The sequence below is a fragment of the Lycium barbarum genome, chromosome 8 (genome assembly GCF_019175385.1).
Source record: "Lycium barbarum isolate Lr01 chromosome 8, ASM1917538v2, whole genome shotgun sequence".
Taxonomy (NCBI): domain Eukaryota; kingdom Viridiplantae; phylum Streptophyta; class Magnoliopsida; order Solanales; family Solanaceae; genus Lycium; species Lycium barbarum.
The window spans coordinates 108,599,041-108,614,535 of record NC_083344.1 but is presented as its reverse complement, the minus strand read 5'-3'; the positions used below and the strand labels follow the sequence as shown (position 1 = coordinate 108,614,535).

At 34.8% G+C, this 15,495-nt stretch overlaps 1 protein-coding gene across 1 annotated transcript; it reads left to right on the top strand.

Moving 5' to 3' along the window:
- Window positions 1-2,078: 2,078 nt before the first annotated feature.
- On the top strand, window positions 2,079-14,253 carry LOC132606616 (triosephosphate isomerase, chloroplastic-like). The gene is made up of 9 exons (XM_060320194.1): window positions 2,079-2,457; window positions 8,541-8,567; window positions 8,692-8,761; window positions 9,837-9,960; window positions 11,863-11,947; window positions 12,106-12,238; window positions 12,486-12,659; window positions 12,970-13,052; window positions 13,952-14,253. The coding sequence occupies exons 1-9, from the start codon at window positions 2,242-2,244 to the stop codon at window positions 14,006-14,008; spliced, it is 969 nt and encodes a 322-aa protein (XP_060176177.1). The 5' UTR covers window positions 2,079-2,241; the 3' UTR covers window positions 14,009-14,253.
- The last annotated feature ends 1,242 nt before the right edge of the window (window positions 14,254-15,495 follow it).

Here is a 15,495-nt window from a genome sequence, read left to right as displayed (position 1 = left end):
ATTACCAATAAGTTGTATGCTCAAAACACGACTAATATAATACTGTAGTTTGTGTTTCGTATCCAAAACTTTATTATATTAATGTTTGCTACGAATATAAAGTTTGTAAAAACTCAAATTCTTCGAGATGATATTTTTATGTGATTTATTAATACTTTTTAAAAGAGAAGACTTGCTTAAAAAGAAACTATTTTCCCCTCTTTGAGACAAAACAATAGCAATATTTAAGCATCAGTTGATAACTTGAATGTTAATTCGATTAATTTAAAGATGTAAAATATTCTATTGTTAGAGCCCGTTTGGATTGACTTATAAGTTGCTTATAAGCTGTTTTCAGTTTTTTTGAGTGTTTGACTGGCCAGCTTAAAGTCATTTTGTGCTTAAAATAAACTCAAAAAAATAATTGGGTCCATTTGACTTAGCTTATCTAAAACAGCTTATAAGCTGAAAACAACTTATAAGCCAAAAAAATAAGTTAGACTACCCCAACTTATTTCTTTTAGCTTATAAGCTGCAAACAGCTTATAGCCATAAGCCCATCCAAACAGGCTCTTAATGTATGTAGATTGGACCTAAGCAATACTTATTATTTTTTATCAAATTTTGATTTGGATAATTCTAAAATTAAACCAAACTTACATTAGTTCAAATTATTAAATTAATTTTACATGTTTAAAACGTAACAAAATAGAAATTTGATTTTCTGTTTAAACGAAGAAGTACTATTTTTTAATTTTTGGTAAATACTCTTGGTATACTCTAATTTCAAATACTCCATCCAGCTCATTTTACTTGTCGTGTTGTCTTTTTCACGTCTTTTTAAGGAAACGTCAATTAGAATTGTAATTTGACTAAATTAACCTTATTTATTATTTGATCTCCATTTAATATTATTTTTTCTTTTATGACATTAATATCTTTTCACATTTATTAGAGTAAGAATAAAAATGAAAAGATAATTAAATTCTATCTTATTAATAGATTTATCTTAGTAAACATAATAAATAAATGACACGGCGGAATAGCAAATAAAACAATTAAATATCTAGATTAGATCTCAGGCTAATATAAGAAAAGAAAAGAAATTGTATGCTTTGACTACTTAACCTTTTGAAGATAAGCAATAATATGAGTTCCACATTTTTTTGTTGTACAATGATTTCTTTTGCTCCCACCAATGAGTTGATAAGCACGTGACAATGAATCCACCATTATTGACTGAATGAGGATACTTTGAGAATTACATAGATATTGCCTGATTTTTTTTAAAAAAATTATTGCTTTTAGTGCATCATGTACAACTGTTCTGAGCTAGAATTTTGATAAAATTACGAAACTGCCCGTGGCCGTCTCAAGTATGGCTCTTCTATGTAGTAGAAAAATATATGAGCTAATTGCAACCTCCGTCAGACCATGGTTATTACTCTTCTTATTTCAAGTCAGGTAAACTCATTTGATTGAGTATAAAATTTAAAAAATAAGGACACAATTTATTATAGAATTGGTAAACGTTTAAATATGTCATAATATTTGTGTAGTTATAAAACTCTTGAAACTTGTGATCTTAACTTGACATAATATCCTAGTGACTATAAAAACTTCAAAGGGTAAACTAAGATGTTTAAATTGGGGACTTTTAAAATATTATTTTCAAATCGAATTAAAACATAAATTAATTTATATAAATTAAAATTGAGGAAGTGCGTATTTGATAGTAGTTGATACTCACCTACCTTGTACTTATATATTATACTCCATCTGTTTCAATTTATGTGAACCAATTTTCTTTTTAATTCGTGCCAAAATGAATGACCTCTTTCCTAATTTGAAAACAAATTCACTTTATGAAATGATTTACAACCACACAAATATTCTAAGACTTATTTTAAACCACAAATTTCAAAAGTTTTCACTCTTTCTTAAATATCGTGCCTAGTCAAATGAGTTCACATAAATTGAAACGGGGAGAGTACTTATTATAATAAGAAAAGAAAGACAAAAGTAAAAAAACTTCACCTACCTTTGAATTTGTTTTATAAAAACTTGAAAAATTGAAAGAGATTTGTCGGAAAGTGATCTTCACGCACCGCAAACAGTCGTGAACCAAACCCACCAAATAGATGTTCCGAATAGCAACAGCAATTTTCTTTAAGCAAGAGTTCACCCAATAAACAGTAAACACAAACCAGAACCAGATAAGCTCAAAGCTGCCATTTGAGAAACCCATCTTCAGTTTGAGAAATGGCGGTAGCATCAACTTCTTTAGTTTCTCAACTATCTGGTCCTAAGTCCGCCATTTCGTTTTCCAGCCCACACTTCTCTGGTCTTCGCCCATCTTGTTTCAAGCTTGAGAATACTACTACTCAGTCCCTTTTCCAAAATGTTGAGCCTCACTTACGCCTTTCTGACACTAAGAAAGCTTGTAGACCCGTTGTCTCCATGGCTGGCTCCGGCAAGGTAAAGCTTTAACCATATACTTTTTTTGTCCTAATTTATGTGACATTTTTCGTTTTCCAGATTTAAATTATGTAAAATTTGACCGATGCATTTCTTCATCATATTAATATGAGAACAAATTGCTACTTTGAAAACAGTCTCTCTGTGGTATGTTGTTGTTGTAAAGATTTTAAATATCTAAGTTTTGATTTTAAAATATTAAGTTGATCTAATCCAATTTAGTTTTAAAGTTTACTCAAATTAATTAACTTTTGGAGAATGAAAAGTGCCATATAAATTGGGATAATAAATAAAAAGGCACAATACATAAATAAGCCCTTTAACTTGGCGCGAGTTGGCAACTATGACCTTAAACTTTGCTAGTGCACAAGTAAGCACTTAAACTTGCCAAAAGTTGAACATATAAACACATATGCTGACGTGACGCTGATGTGGCAGTGACATAACACTGAACAAAATTATGTGCCACATCAGCGCCACATCAGCATTTGTGTTTACATGTTCGACTTTTGTTAAGTTTAAGTGCCTACTTGTGCACTAGCAAAATTTAAGGTCATAGTTGCCAGCTCGCGCCAAGTTAAAGGGCTTCTTTATGTGTTTTGCCTAAATAAAAATGTCTTCAACTTTTTTTTTTTTCATCAAAAGCCTGACCTTTTCATTCATTCGATAGCAAAGCAAAAGATTCACGAGTTTCATGTACAAGCCATATAGAAAATTAGTCATCTCAAGAAACTGCATCGACTAAAGTCTTTGAAAAACTAGCAAGACGGTGACTACACCTATTTTTGTTTCTTATAATAAAAGAAAATCGAACTACATCTAGGGTGTCCCTGAGCTGCATGATATCTTCATATATGTTTTGCACAGGCCAAGGTGCTGACTTCAGTCCTTGACTTATCATTACCAATTCCATTGCATCCGATAGAATATGCACTTTCCTCCATCCTTTGTGAACCGCAATCTGCAATGCCTCTCTAACTACAATTGCTTCAGCGATGATTGGCTTCCCAACTGAATGAATTGGAGAGCCAAAGGCTATGTTGCTCGGACCCTTCACTTTTGCTGCCATACCCGTGTCCGACACGACACGACACGGGTTTGGGTACGGAATTCGTGTCGGATCCGGTCAATAGAGATCGGATACTTTGACCGAAATTCATGACCAAATTAAAGAAATTTTTTGAGATTATGATTTCTCAAGATAACAAAAAGTAGAGATTTGAAGACATGAGATGGCATACCTTCAATATTATGTAGAAAATTTAACTAGTTTCTCGGAGCACGCAGTCTAGCACCTAGTAGAATGGAAGATTGAATCACATGTCTGGTACAAACTACATGTAGGTGCTTCCACAAAAAGCTCTCATAATCTAGGCATATTCTTGTAGCTATATTATTAGAATTTTGAATTATTTTTGCCGAATCCCCGCACCCGTATCCGTACCCGGATCCGTACCCACGAATCTTAAAATTTAGATCATGCCGAGTCCGACCTCTAGATCCATACCAGTATCCGACACCCGCACCCGAGTCCGAGTAACATAGGCCAAAGGCATGAAGCATCGAACCACGAGCATCAACTACCACAACACCAATATTGAAATCTCCTATGTCCTTATGCACACCTGCATCAGTAAAAAACAAAACCTCATCTTGACAAAAGATTAGTTGCTCATCAATTAAGGATGTATCATCTTGGCAAATGGGTGAGTTTGGTTGGATTTGGTTTGGTTGAAAATGGTTTGAAAAAAATGGGTTGGGTTTCAAACCGCCCATATTTTATGTGGGCAAATATGGGTTGGGTGATAAATGACTGGGTTGGTTATGGGTTAACCCATATTATACAAGTGTAATATTATTTCAAATGTATGTTTATAATTTTTTTCTTTTGTCAAGTTAAATTAATTTTTTCATATAAATTTCAGAGGTGAGGGGTGGGGGTCGTGGAGGGGGTGGAGTGGGGTGGGGGTAAGATTTTTTTTTTCAATTTTTATAATTTTTTTTATAAAAGTAAAATATATGAAATTGATTTTTTTTGGGGTGGGGGACTAAAAATTCTTTTCCATTATTTATAAATTTTTTATAGAAGTAATATATAGGAAAATTGAAATTTGGGGGGTGGGGGGGGGGTCGTGGAGGGGGTGGGGCAGGGGTAAATTTTTTTTTCCATTTTTTATAAAACTTTTATAAAAGTAAAATATTTGAAATTGATTTTTTTTTTGTTTGGGGGGGGGGTCGTGGGGGCGTGGGGTGGGGGTAAGAATTTTTTTTTTTCATTTTTTATAAAATTTTATAAAGGTAAAATATATGAAATTGAATTTTTTTTTGGGGGGGGTATGGTGGGGGTGGGGGTAGGGATCGGAGTGGGAGGTAAGAAAAAAAAATCTCCTTTTTTATAAAAGAAAAATAAAGTATATGAAATAAAAAAAAAAGTGTGGGGGGGTGGGGGGCATGGCGGCGTGGGTGGTGGGGTAAGGGTTGGGGTGGGAGGTAAGAAAAAAATTTCTCCTTTTTTATAAGCTTTTTATAAAATAAAAATAAACTATATGAAATAAAAAAAAGTGTGGGGTGCGGGGGCATGGCAGGGTGGGTGGTGGGGTAAGGGTTTGGGGTGGGAAGTAAGAAAGAAATTTCTCATTTTCAAAATGAGTTGTTATTGGGTCTAGTGTGTTCTTATATGGATACCCATATTTTACCCATATTTGCCCATATTTTTATGGGAAATCTACATGGTGTGGCAAACTAGTGTAGGTAATTATATTTTGTAGCTATAGTTTAAATTAATTACTCCTCATAGCTAAAAGTTGTATGTTAATGACACTTATTAGCTACTTCCTCCTTCTCCTCCTCTCTCTAACGTTCTCCTCCACTCTCTCTCTCTCTCTCTAACATTTTGAGCCGCCGCCGGTCATCTTTTCCGGCGGAGCTCTACCGGAGCCCAATCAAATGACCGCCTCTCTCTCTCTCTCTCTCTCTCTCTCTCTCTTCCTTCTCTCATTCTCGGATTTGTATGGATCTGTGTTGATTTTTGTGTCTTCAACAGATGGCCAATCTACGCTAACTTTGTTGTTGTTGAGTTCTATGTTGTTGCTGTTGGCCGTGGTTGTTGTTGTTGTTCGTCGTCTCTCTCTCTTCTGACGACGACGACTTACAACTCCGCAGCGGTCATATCTGGATGGAAACAACCAGATTTGGCCAAAATTTGGCCGGAATTTTATTTCTTGTATTCAGTTTTGAGTGTAGTCGTTAATTTTATTTCTTGTATACAAATGAATACAGTGAATTTTGAAGTGTATACAAATGAATAGAGTGAAATTTATTTCTTGTATTCAGTTTTTTAGTGTATTCATTAATTTTTTTAGTGCAAAATTTTGTGTTTTGGGGTGTATTTTGAAGGATATTTTTTTTGTATACAATCGGTTTTAAATACAATGTAAAAGTAGCTATAGATGAATACATTTGACATGAATACAGTTGAGTTGAATACACTTGAATACAGTGAAAAGAATTTTTGAATTTTTTTTATTCGCTGTATTCATGAATACAGTTAGGCCGTTTTATGAATACAACGAGCCATTTTTTGAATACAGCGGGAAAATTGTAGCTACGCAATGTAAATATTGAAACTGTAGCTATGGAAAATTTTAAACCCCCAAAGTGTAGTCATTTATGTAAAATTCCTTATTTTTATGGGTTAAAGAGAGACTTGAAGTCCATATTTACCCACCTAAAATATGAGTGACCTAACTCACTAACATGTGGGTCAAATGGGCTAATTTTCTAAATATGGGCTCAAATTGTCACCTCTAGTGTTACTGATAGAGCCAAGTTCTTTAAACTCATGGTAATCAAATAATGCTTGTGACACAATATTAGAAACATCCCCCACATTTCATTATTAAAGGTCCAACTATTCTTGGCTTTCCAAATAAACCACGTTAGATGCACAAATAAATTCAAAAGATTCTGGAAATTGCTTAACATTCAAAAAAAGATCATACCTCCAACTAGCAAAATTATTAACTCTATTGATATTAGGCCATAAAATAGGACTCATTTTCCAGACAGCTAGAGATCTAGGGCAGTGAAAGAACATATGTTCAACTGTTTCTTCTTCCATCCCACATACCCTACATGTCGCATCTTGTAGCCTTAGCCTCTTTGCTACCACACTTTTAACCGGTAAGGCATTCAACAAACACTTCCTCAAAAAATGCTTTAACTTGTTCTTAATTTTTATTTTCCACACACTCAACCAAAATGATTTCGGAAAAGACTGGTTACTCGATTCAATTCTATCATTTCTCCTTTCATGAGCCTCCAATAAGGATTTTGCTAGGTGATAGCCTGAACGCACCTCATAACTCCCAGATTGCTATTAGATGAGATGGTTTACACATTTCTAATACTTTGTGCCTGCTTAGTAGATTTATAAAATTTCTTCTTAATTTGTTTAGTCTTAGCAATTAGGGCATCTCCAACCCATTACACTCTTTTTTACACCAAAATGGTGTAAACATTAAAATGGTGAAAATTAACTCCAACCCATTACACTATTTTTTACACCAAAAAAGAATATTCCTTTTATATTCTTCTCTCTCTTCTATATTATATTATTTTCTTTTATTTAAATTTTATTTTTTTATTTCATAAAGGCTAAAGCACTTCCTTTCTTTTTTTCTTTTTTTTACATATTCATCCCATATAATTCATATTCCTTTCTTATATAACATTTAATATAAAATTATTTTATACCATAAGTTTTTAGATGATATAAATTGTAAGCCAATTATTATGTTATTTAATGTATTTTTAATTTTAATCTATTGAACATTATTATGTTATTGAACATTGTGTTATAATTTTAATGTATTTTCGATTCTAATTATTATTTTATTGAACATTGTGTTATTTATTAATAACATATTATATTTTATATTTGCACTTTTCATTTTTGTGATGGTTATATTTTTTTATACAAATATAACTTATAATAAAATTAACTTACAATTTTATATAAAAATAATATGTACGAAAATTAATTTATAAAAATTACACTCCAAAATTAAGATGTAAAATTAATATTTTAAAGATATTACATAAAAAATAATTAGGTATATTAGGGACCTAAATGAAAAAATTAAAATTTATAATATGTTAAATTGAAAGTGTTATATAATAAAAAATAATAATAAAATATTGATGAATAGTAATGGTGTTGATGAATATTGTTGGGTTGGAGATGGTCTTAGTGGAATTTGAGAAAGATAAAAGGCTGCTTTATGTGTGTGTGTGTCTTATGTGAATTGATGAGTTTTTGGATTGCTTCTGAATTCTGATGTAATTGTTGATATGTTCATTAAAAGTTACTGGAACATAGTAAAAGTTACCAGTTTCAAAAAAAGTTACTGGAACATAGTATGGTAAAAGCGTGTATTGAACCAGTCTTACTGAACAACACAGCAAATTATAAACAAGAAATAAATATTGAAAATAGTTGGAGTAACAAGTTTTTACCTTGTCAAATTCCAACTATGCGTTCACGCCTCAATCCCAAAGTAGTTGGGATCAACTATGTGAACCGTACATAGCCATTCTACTTAATTTGGGCCACCTTCATTCTAGTGATAAACTTGTTGTCTTTTTATATACTTATTGCTATATTGGCATACAAGTATCTAACCATACTAAAAAGGCTCCTAACAAACACTAAGCATTGGATGGATGCTATTTATCTTCCTTCTTTTCTTCCGTGGAAACAATAGAGATTGGAGACAAACTCAAATTATACTGCTGTAAACTGCTAAAATATTATTGGTCTACATTGTTTATGGTACTAGATTTTGTGACTTCAAGTTCCCACCTTAACTCGCTGGATTAGGCTGGTTGGTTTCTTCATTTATCAATAAGCATCCAATGCAACATGTGTTAGATCTGTCATGACTCTTGACACTAGGATTCACCCTTAAAATGCATTATCGTAAACTTTCACAACTTTTCTAGGCATCCTGTAATACATTTGAACTTTAAATTATTCCCTTTTCCATTTGGATGTCTGATTGTAGCTCTCCTCTTGTTTGCAGTTCTTTGTTGGTGGCAACTGGAAATGTGTAAGTATCAGATCTTACGTCCTCTTGTCTCGCTATGTAACTGAAACCCCTCTTTTTCATAATGGGTGGTGGCATTTTTTCCCATGTCTTTTTATCTTCATAACTTCATTGATGTTTCTTCCAGAATGGAACCAAGGACTCCATAAGCAAGCTTGTCTCTGATCTGAACAGTGCGAAGCTCGAGTCAGATGTTGGTGAGTTCTTCTATATTGTTCACTTTCCATGGCATCAAGGTGTATATGTATATCCACATTTCTGTGAAGCTGTCTTGATGACTTTATACTATATTCAGATTTTGATTGCAGAGTGACCTCTCTAAGCTTGTAATAATTTTCACTTTGTTTGACCCTAGTTTGCTGACTACTACTTCTCACCCTGCATTCAGTATAGTTGTTGTGCATATCCCTTTCATAGTTCTGTTCAAGGCTGATAGCTCATTTTTCGCCGAGGCCACACGGATAACAGCATGCTCTTCTTTCCTTTTTATTCTTGTATTTGCAATCTGAAATGATTCTTTCCTTGTCTTGTTGATTCTGTTATTCAAAAATTTTACTAGAATGGAGTTGATTATTCAAGCATAAATGGGAAAACAGAAATTTTGTAAAAACTGATGATTTGTAATCAAAGTGTTCGTGACACTGCCCTTATCCACGTGTCCTGTTGACACTTATCACTTTACAAACCTAGGCCTAGAGAAAAGTCTTGAAAAAGCAAGTCATCTTGGATGTTCTGGCCGTTGGATTTAGAAGCACACTCATGTTAATTAGCTTGCTCAAAGGATGTTGCAAAAGGCTTGACAAAGGCACACAAAAGATGATGCTTCTGTTAGGGGATTTCTTCTTCTGGTTCTTGTTTGCAGGTCTGCTGCATTTTAGATAACTCAGTTTTTCTTCCTGCTCTACTCTCATTCTCTTTTCTTGTTTTGCTTCCCAATTTTGTCTCTGTAGTACCAATAAAAAAGATGTAGTACCAGTATATGTAATTGATTTTCCATGCCCAAGGTTTCATGAATGTTTGGTGCAGATAGCCCAGTCAGCCCAGTCCTTTCAGGACATCCACCGTAATGGTTGCGGCTCTGTAATATCATACCCATCTATAGAGAAGACACTTTTTCCACCTCTGATATGAATTTTTTCATATCAACAATGCTGAAAATGTTATCAATTTCTGGCATTCAAATTGTGATTTATCTTTTACTGATAAAAAAAAAGAGAGTGATTTTATCTTCTGAATCAGTTGCTAACACAAAAAATATATTTTTCTTTGCAGATGTGGTTGTAGCACCTCCCTATCTGTACATTGATCAAGTAAAGAGTTCACTAACTGATAGGATTGAAATTTCAGCTCAAAATTGTTGGACTGGCAAAGGTGGAGCTTTCACGGGTGAAATCAGGTTAAGCTCACCTATAAAATTAGATCTAAATCAATTAATGCACCAGAATTGCGACGCTCTTTACTGTATGATGGTTTATGATAATTCAACAAATTCTGGTTTTGAATGTTAATTTGCAGGCTTTCGGGTCTTTCTGAAAAGCCAGATCAGAATTTACTTCTTTTTCTTTTATAACGATGGTGAACGGGTTAGCATGGCACACCTCGACTATTCTATACCTGCTACTTCCCACTGGCATATGTATTTGGTAACTTTACCTACCAAGGCTTAGGCAGACCAGAAGTAGTCACCTAGCATTTTTGACTCTTTGGGTAATAGGAGCTCAATACCCTTCTTACAACCAAACTATTTGGTAATATTGCCCCATTAAAGGAGCGACAAGATGGTTAACAAATCTATACAAGTCTATCTTCCTAGACCTGATTTTCAGCTTAGTTTTAATTGGTTTGGGTCCTTCCAAGGTGCATTGAACCAATGTTTTTCTTCTACTCCTTATAAGAGAGTGTTAACTATATTTTCACCAAGATAGAGCCTGCATGACTTGGCAGTTGAGACCAGAAGTTTCTCTTTGTGTATTCTCTGTGGTTATGGTTATCTTTCTTACTTTTTTCTTTTTGGTGAAGGATGCAAATATTATATATCAATAGCAAAAAAGCTGTGCTAAGAGCCACATCTACAATTCAAAAGGAGAAAGAGTATCTAACAATGAGTCTACTTATATTAATTCTCCACAAAATGAAACAGAAGCATAGAATTCTCCCTATCCTTCTGGACAAGCCTGACTACATCTTCAAAACATCTTCAATATCCTTCCTTCCATATAGTCCACCAGCCAGAATTGTACTCCAAGTAAAACATGCCATTTTGAGGGTATTTTCACCTTTGCGATGTGTTTCCAGTGCCAAATACCAGCCTTAGCCATGCCAGTCTATCTTGATTAATAGTACCATTAAAATGCTCCAGTTTTCTGAAGAAATCAGACAGCCTATTGATTTCCCAATCATTAAGAACTCTTCTGAAGCTACTTCGTTGACTCCAAGTTTCAGCTATTGTAGCATTTTGTTGTTGAACCAGGTTAAATATATAAGGGAATGCATCTTTGAGAGGCCCATGCACAATCCAATCGTCAGTAGGATTTGTGTTCTTAAGCGTGGGATCAAGCTTGATATAGCTTTATTGTTTTCAACGCAGTGTGATGTATAGTCAACAAACTATGCCCAATCCAATTGTCAGTTGCATTTTGTTGTTGACCCAGGTTAACTACATAAGGGAAGACATCTTTGAGAGGCCCATGTCCAATCCAATTGTCAGTAGGATTTTGTGTTCGTAAGTGTGGGATTTCAGGTTGATATAGCTTTATCGTTTTCAACAGTGTGATGTATAGTCATCAAACGATGACTTTTAGCTTAATCTCCCCACCCCAAAACTGCTGCCTAATCACCCAACATGCTCAACAAATGAGAGCTGTCCAGGGACTGCCGGAGGGAGCTTGCTTACAGAAAGAACCCCCCGGGCAAGGAAAAGAAGACCACAATGGTTAGTGAATTTAGTTGAATGAAATCCGCCGCATTGTAATATCATTTCTATAAAGCGAAGACATTGAAGAGAATAAAAGGGAATCATTTATCTGATTGCTCTATAAGTCCCCATCTCCATTAAAATATTAGCCCATGCTTCTTTCTGCCAATTAAATATGCCGAATCCAACCTTAAAGTTAAAGTCCACTTTATGAATCCTATTAGAAGTGTGGTTCTTTAGGTTATGGACGGCAGAGGCCATAATTTTTCTATGAGTCATTGTGTTTGACTTCAAGATATGTCATAGATCAAGTGTGGGGCCAATTACTCTCCTGTTAGTGTAACTCAACTTCACTTTGTAATGTATTTTGTTTAACGTCTGTAGTGTGGAACAGTTGAAAGATATTGGCTGCAAGTGGGTCATTCTTGGGCATTCTGAGCGGAGACATGTACTTGGAGAAAATGATGAAGTAAGGCTTCGCAAGAACTAATTTGATTTGAGAATTTTATGGAAAACTAAGAAATTTGTCACAAGTGAAACGAAGTAAAGCATTTGCCGGGTCTTGATGATACTCGTTGTGCGTTGAGCTGTTCACTAAGGACTTGACTGGGCCATTCTGTCGTGCAGTTTATTGGGAAGAAGGCTGCTTATGCTTTGAGCCAGAATGTTGGAGTTATAGCTTGTATCGGAGAGCTATTGGAGGAAAGAGAAGCTGGAAAAACTTTTGATGTATGTTTCCAGCAGCTGAAGGCTTTTGATGGTGAGATTTTGCTGATTATGTTGTATTATTCTCTCTCTCAAAAACGTTCATCTCATATTCGTGAGACCTATAGATTTATATGATGTTCAATGAAAAAGCAAAGATCACAACCTCGGGTTAGGGATGGGATAGTCATTTATATCCATGGGCCTGGCTTAACGAATTTTCTCCCTTATGCTAAAAGTATTACATGCGAAAGCTTTATCTTTCTTAGATCTGCTTGATTGACATTTTCTGTGATGTGCAGATGCTTTACCGAGTTGGGATGATGTTGTCATCGCATATGAGCCTGTATGGGCTATTGGGACTGGTAAAGTGGCGACACCTGAGCAGGCTCAGGAGGTGCATGCAGCTGTTCGTGATTGGCTTAGTAAGAATGTTTCTGCAGAAGTTTCGTCTAAAACACGCATCATATATGGAGGTAATGAATTTGAATTCATGTATAAATAACTTCTCCTCTTTCGCGTTTCGTGCATGAGAATTTAGGCTGTATGAGTTGTTAAAAGTTAAGATTTCAACCGTGTTGTGGTTTGATATCGACATGTCAACTAGATATTGTAAAAGTTCCCCACTTTGACGCATCGTTAACTGGGTATATCCATCCGGTCTGTCTCTTGAAAGGGCGGTCTTTTGTTCTCAAAATCCTGTTTGCACCTTCTTAGCTATTGATATGCCTATGGTGAAACTGAATTGTAATTAGCATGGTTCCTAAAACTGTAAAATTTTGACAGGCTCTGTGAATGGAGGCAACTCTTCTGACCTAGCGAAGAAAGAAGATATTGATGGCTTTCTAGTAGGAGGTGCTTCTTTGAAGGTAATCTTTCAATTTCTAAATACATGCATTTTGGATGGCGAACATTTTTAAATTTCCCCTTTGCCTGTTGCAAGTGGAAGGTATCCGTAAAATTTTTGGGATCAGCGGAAATGATTGTAACTTCCAAAATCTGCGTCCTGGACCAAAATTACAAGAATTAACACATGGATAAGTTATTGAATTTTAGGTGACCTAGAATTTATGGCATCCCCAGAAAAAAGAACATCATATCCGGAAAATGTTGTTCTCTGGCTTTTCTAGAAAAAAAATAAATGTTGCTCATCGTGACTATAAGTGGACCTACCTCTTTATCTTGGACACTAAAAATTCTTTGGTTTTGGGGCAACTACTGCAAACACTCTGGAGAGTCTAAGTTGGTTTGGAAAGAACTTAGTGATATGCGGAGTTTAGTGTGAAGATCATTGGTAGTTTGACGGAGTGTGACAAAACAATGTCCCCAAGGCTTCAGTTTAGTGGTAAGAGCGCAGCGCATGATGTGTGGGTTAGACGCATGTCATGAGTTCAACTCTGCCACGGACTAAAGCCTGGTATTTAAGTGGAGACAGATAAAGGGACGATCCGTTATCCATCAAGTTACGAACTATGCGCCAACTGGCCCTCGAGTTTTTTTGGTTATCAAAAAAAGGTAACAGAAGCAGTCAGCCATAGGTGGTGGTTGTACCTTAGGAATTTACTTGAATATAGATAAAGTAAGAACATACATATTGCAATTAGTTTCACTAACTGTGTACTAAACCAACTCCTTTGGAGATATTTCTAACTTATTGTCACTGCATTAGTTATCAAAGCAGAGCTCCTCTACTGGAATTTTTTTTTAAAAAAAAAATTAAAGGTGAGCTTTTGGAAATTCTCAGTAACCTTAATATTCTTTGTTTCAGGGTCCTGAGTTTGCCACCATTATTAATTCTGTAACTTCCAAGAAGGTAGCTGCTTGATCATTTGTCACGAGTTGTAGTCGTGGAAATAAATGGCCTACAGAAATACCAGTTCCGGAAGCATAACACGGCCAATCTATGAGTGAGTTGTCTAGCGGAATTTTGATAACTTTCCAACTCTTCCTGTGTAACTTGTTTTTCATACATCACTTTTAATACTGTGATAGCAAAATTGTGAGCTTCACAGTATAGATGTTTCTTATACCAGGCTGCTTGACAATTATACCAAAGTTGAAGTTACTTAACCCCTCCCCCCACCCAACTCGGGAAAATACCTATGCTTCATATGATGAGCGAGAATTGTGAAAAGTATCATCGAGGAGTACTACATGTTCTGCATTTTTCTTTAATTCCAATCTAGTTCTTGAGGGCACCTTAGTTCAATGCTCAAAGTACATATTCTGATGCCCGCCTTGTAAAACAAGTGTATTTCTTTTGGAGACCGAATTTCTGGACTCCGTATCAGGGTATCAGCTTTATGAAAACAACTTTGTTTATAAACAAAGTGACAGAAAATGTCCGTGGGATATTGCAATCTTGGTCTTGGTGCTTATATTTATCTTGGCCATTGTGTTTACTCTTGTTTTCTTATATCCTGAGTCCTGGCTTTCTGTCCTTCAAATGAGTCCAAGCATAGAAGAACGAAAAAGACATTATAATTGAAAGTGGAAAGAAGAAAAGAGTGAACTATCTCTACCATAACTTGGGCCAACCTATTATTATTTATCTGATAGAGACTATGGTGTATCCCAGTGCGCTGCATTGCATGGTTTGATCTCAAGAGTACCACCACCAGAGTGGTAAACTTATAATGCATGGCCGCACAAAAATAATAGGGACGTGGCCAGAGCTTTGTTTCAAGGATGATTTTGACAAATCGTCATTCTTACATTCTGCTGATTGAAAAAATCAGCTTTCGTTTGGAAACTAATTGAAATCAAAACATTTTTTAATAAGTAAATAAGATTTGGGACAATAGTACTCCATATATGAGCGACGTGTAATTGCTTATTCTCCGAACAAAGGCGCTTCTTTTACTTTTCCCTTCCCATCACTTTTTTATTTTTATTTTTAACTTTAGAACACTATTTAAAATTTCACTTGTAGAAGTTTGAATTCCAAGACATTATTCTGGAGTTCAGCTTTTGCTAATATAATTCAAATAACTATATTTTATAAATAATGATAAAAAGATGTGTAATAAATCAATTATTTTAACTCAACTGCCATTTTCTCTTTAGAAACAATTCTGCTATTCCCACATGATAACGCGACACAAAATACAGTACTGGTATACTATAGTGCTGGAAGCTAAAAAAATATGTTGGAATGAACTATAATTAACAATCCCATGCAAGTTCATCTATAGAATTTACGTTGGCGTAAATTTCCACAAGTCATCAATGACGAATCCACGAACTCAAAATCAAAGTTGTGAAACTCCAAGATAATGTTTCGGAGTTTGAACTTTAATAAATGAAACTCCA

Coding starts and splice junctions, on each gene's coding strand:
- LOC132606616 (XM_060320194.1), top strand. CDS start 2,242: ATGGCGGTAGCATCAACTTCTTTAGTTTCTCAACTATCTGGTCCTAAG. Junction 8,568..8,691: donor TTGGTGGCAACTGGAAATGT/GTAAGTATCAGA, acceptor TGTTTCTTCCAG/AATGGAACCAAGGACTCCAT. Junction 9,961..11,862: donor GCTTTCACGGGTGAAATCAG/GTTAAGCTCACC, acceptor TAACGTCTGTAG/TGTGGAACAGTTGAAAGATA.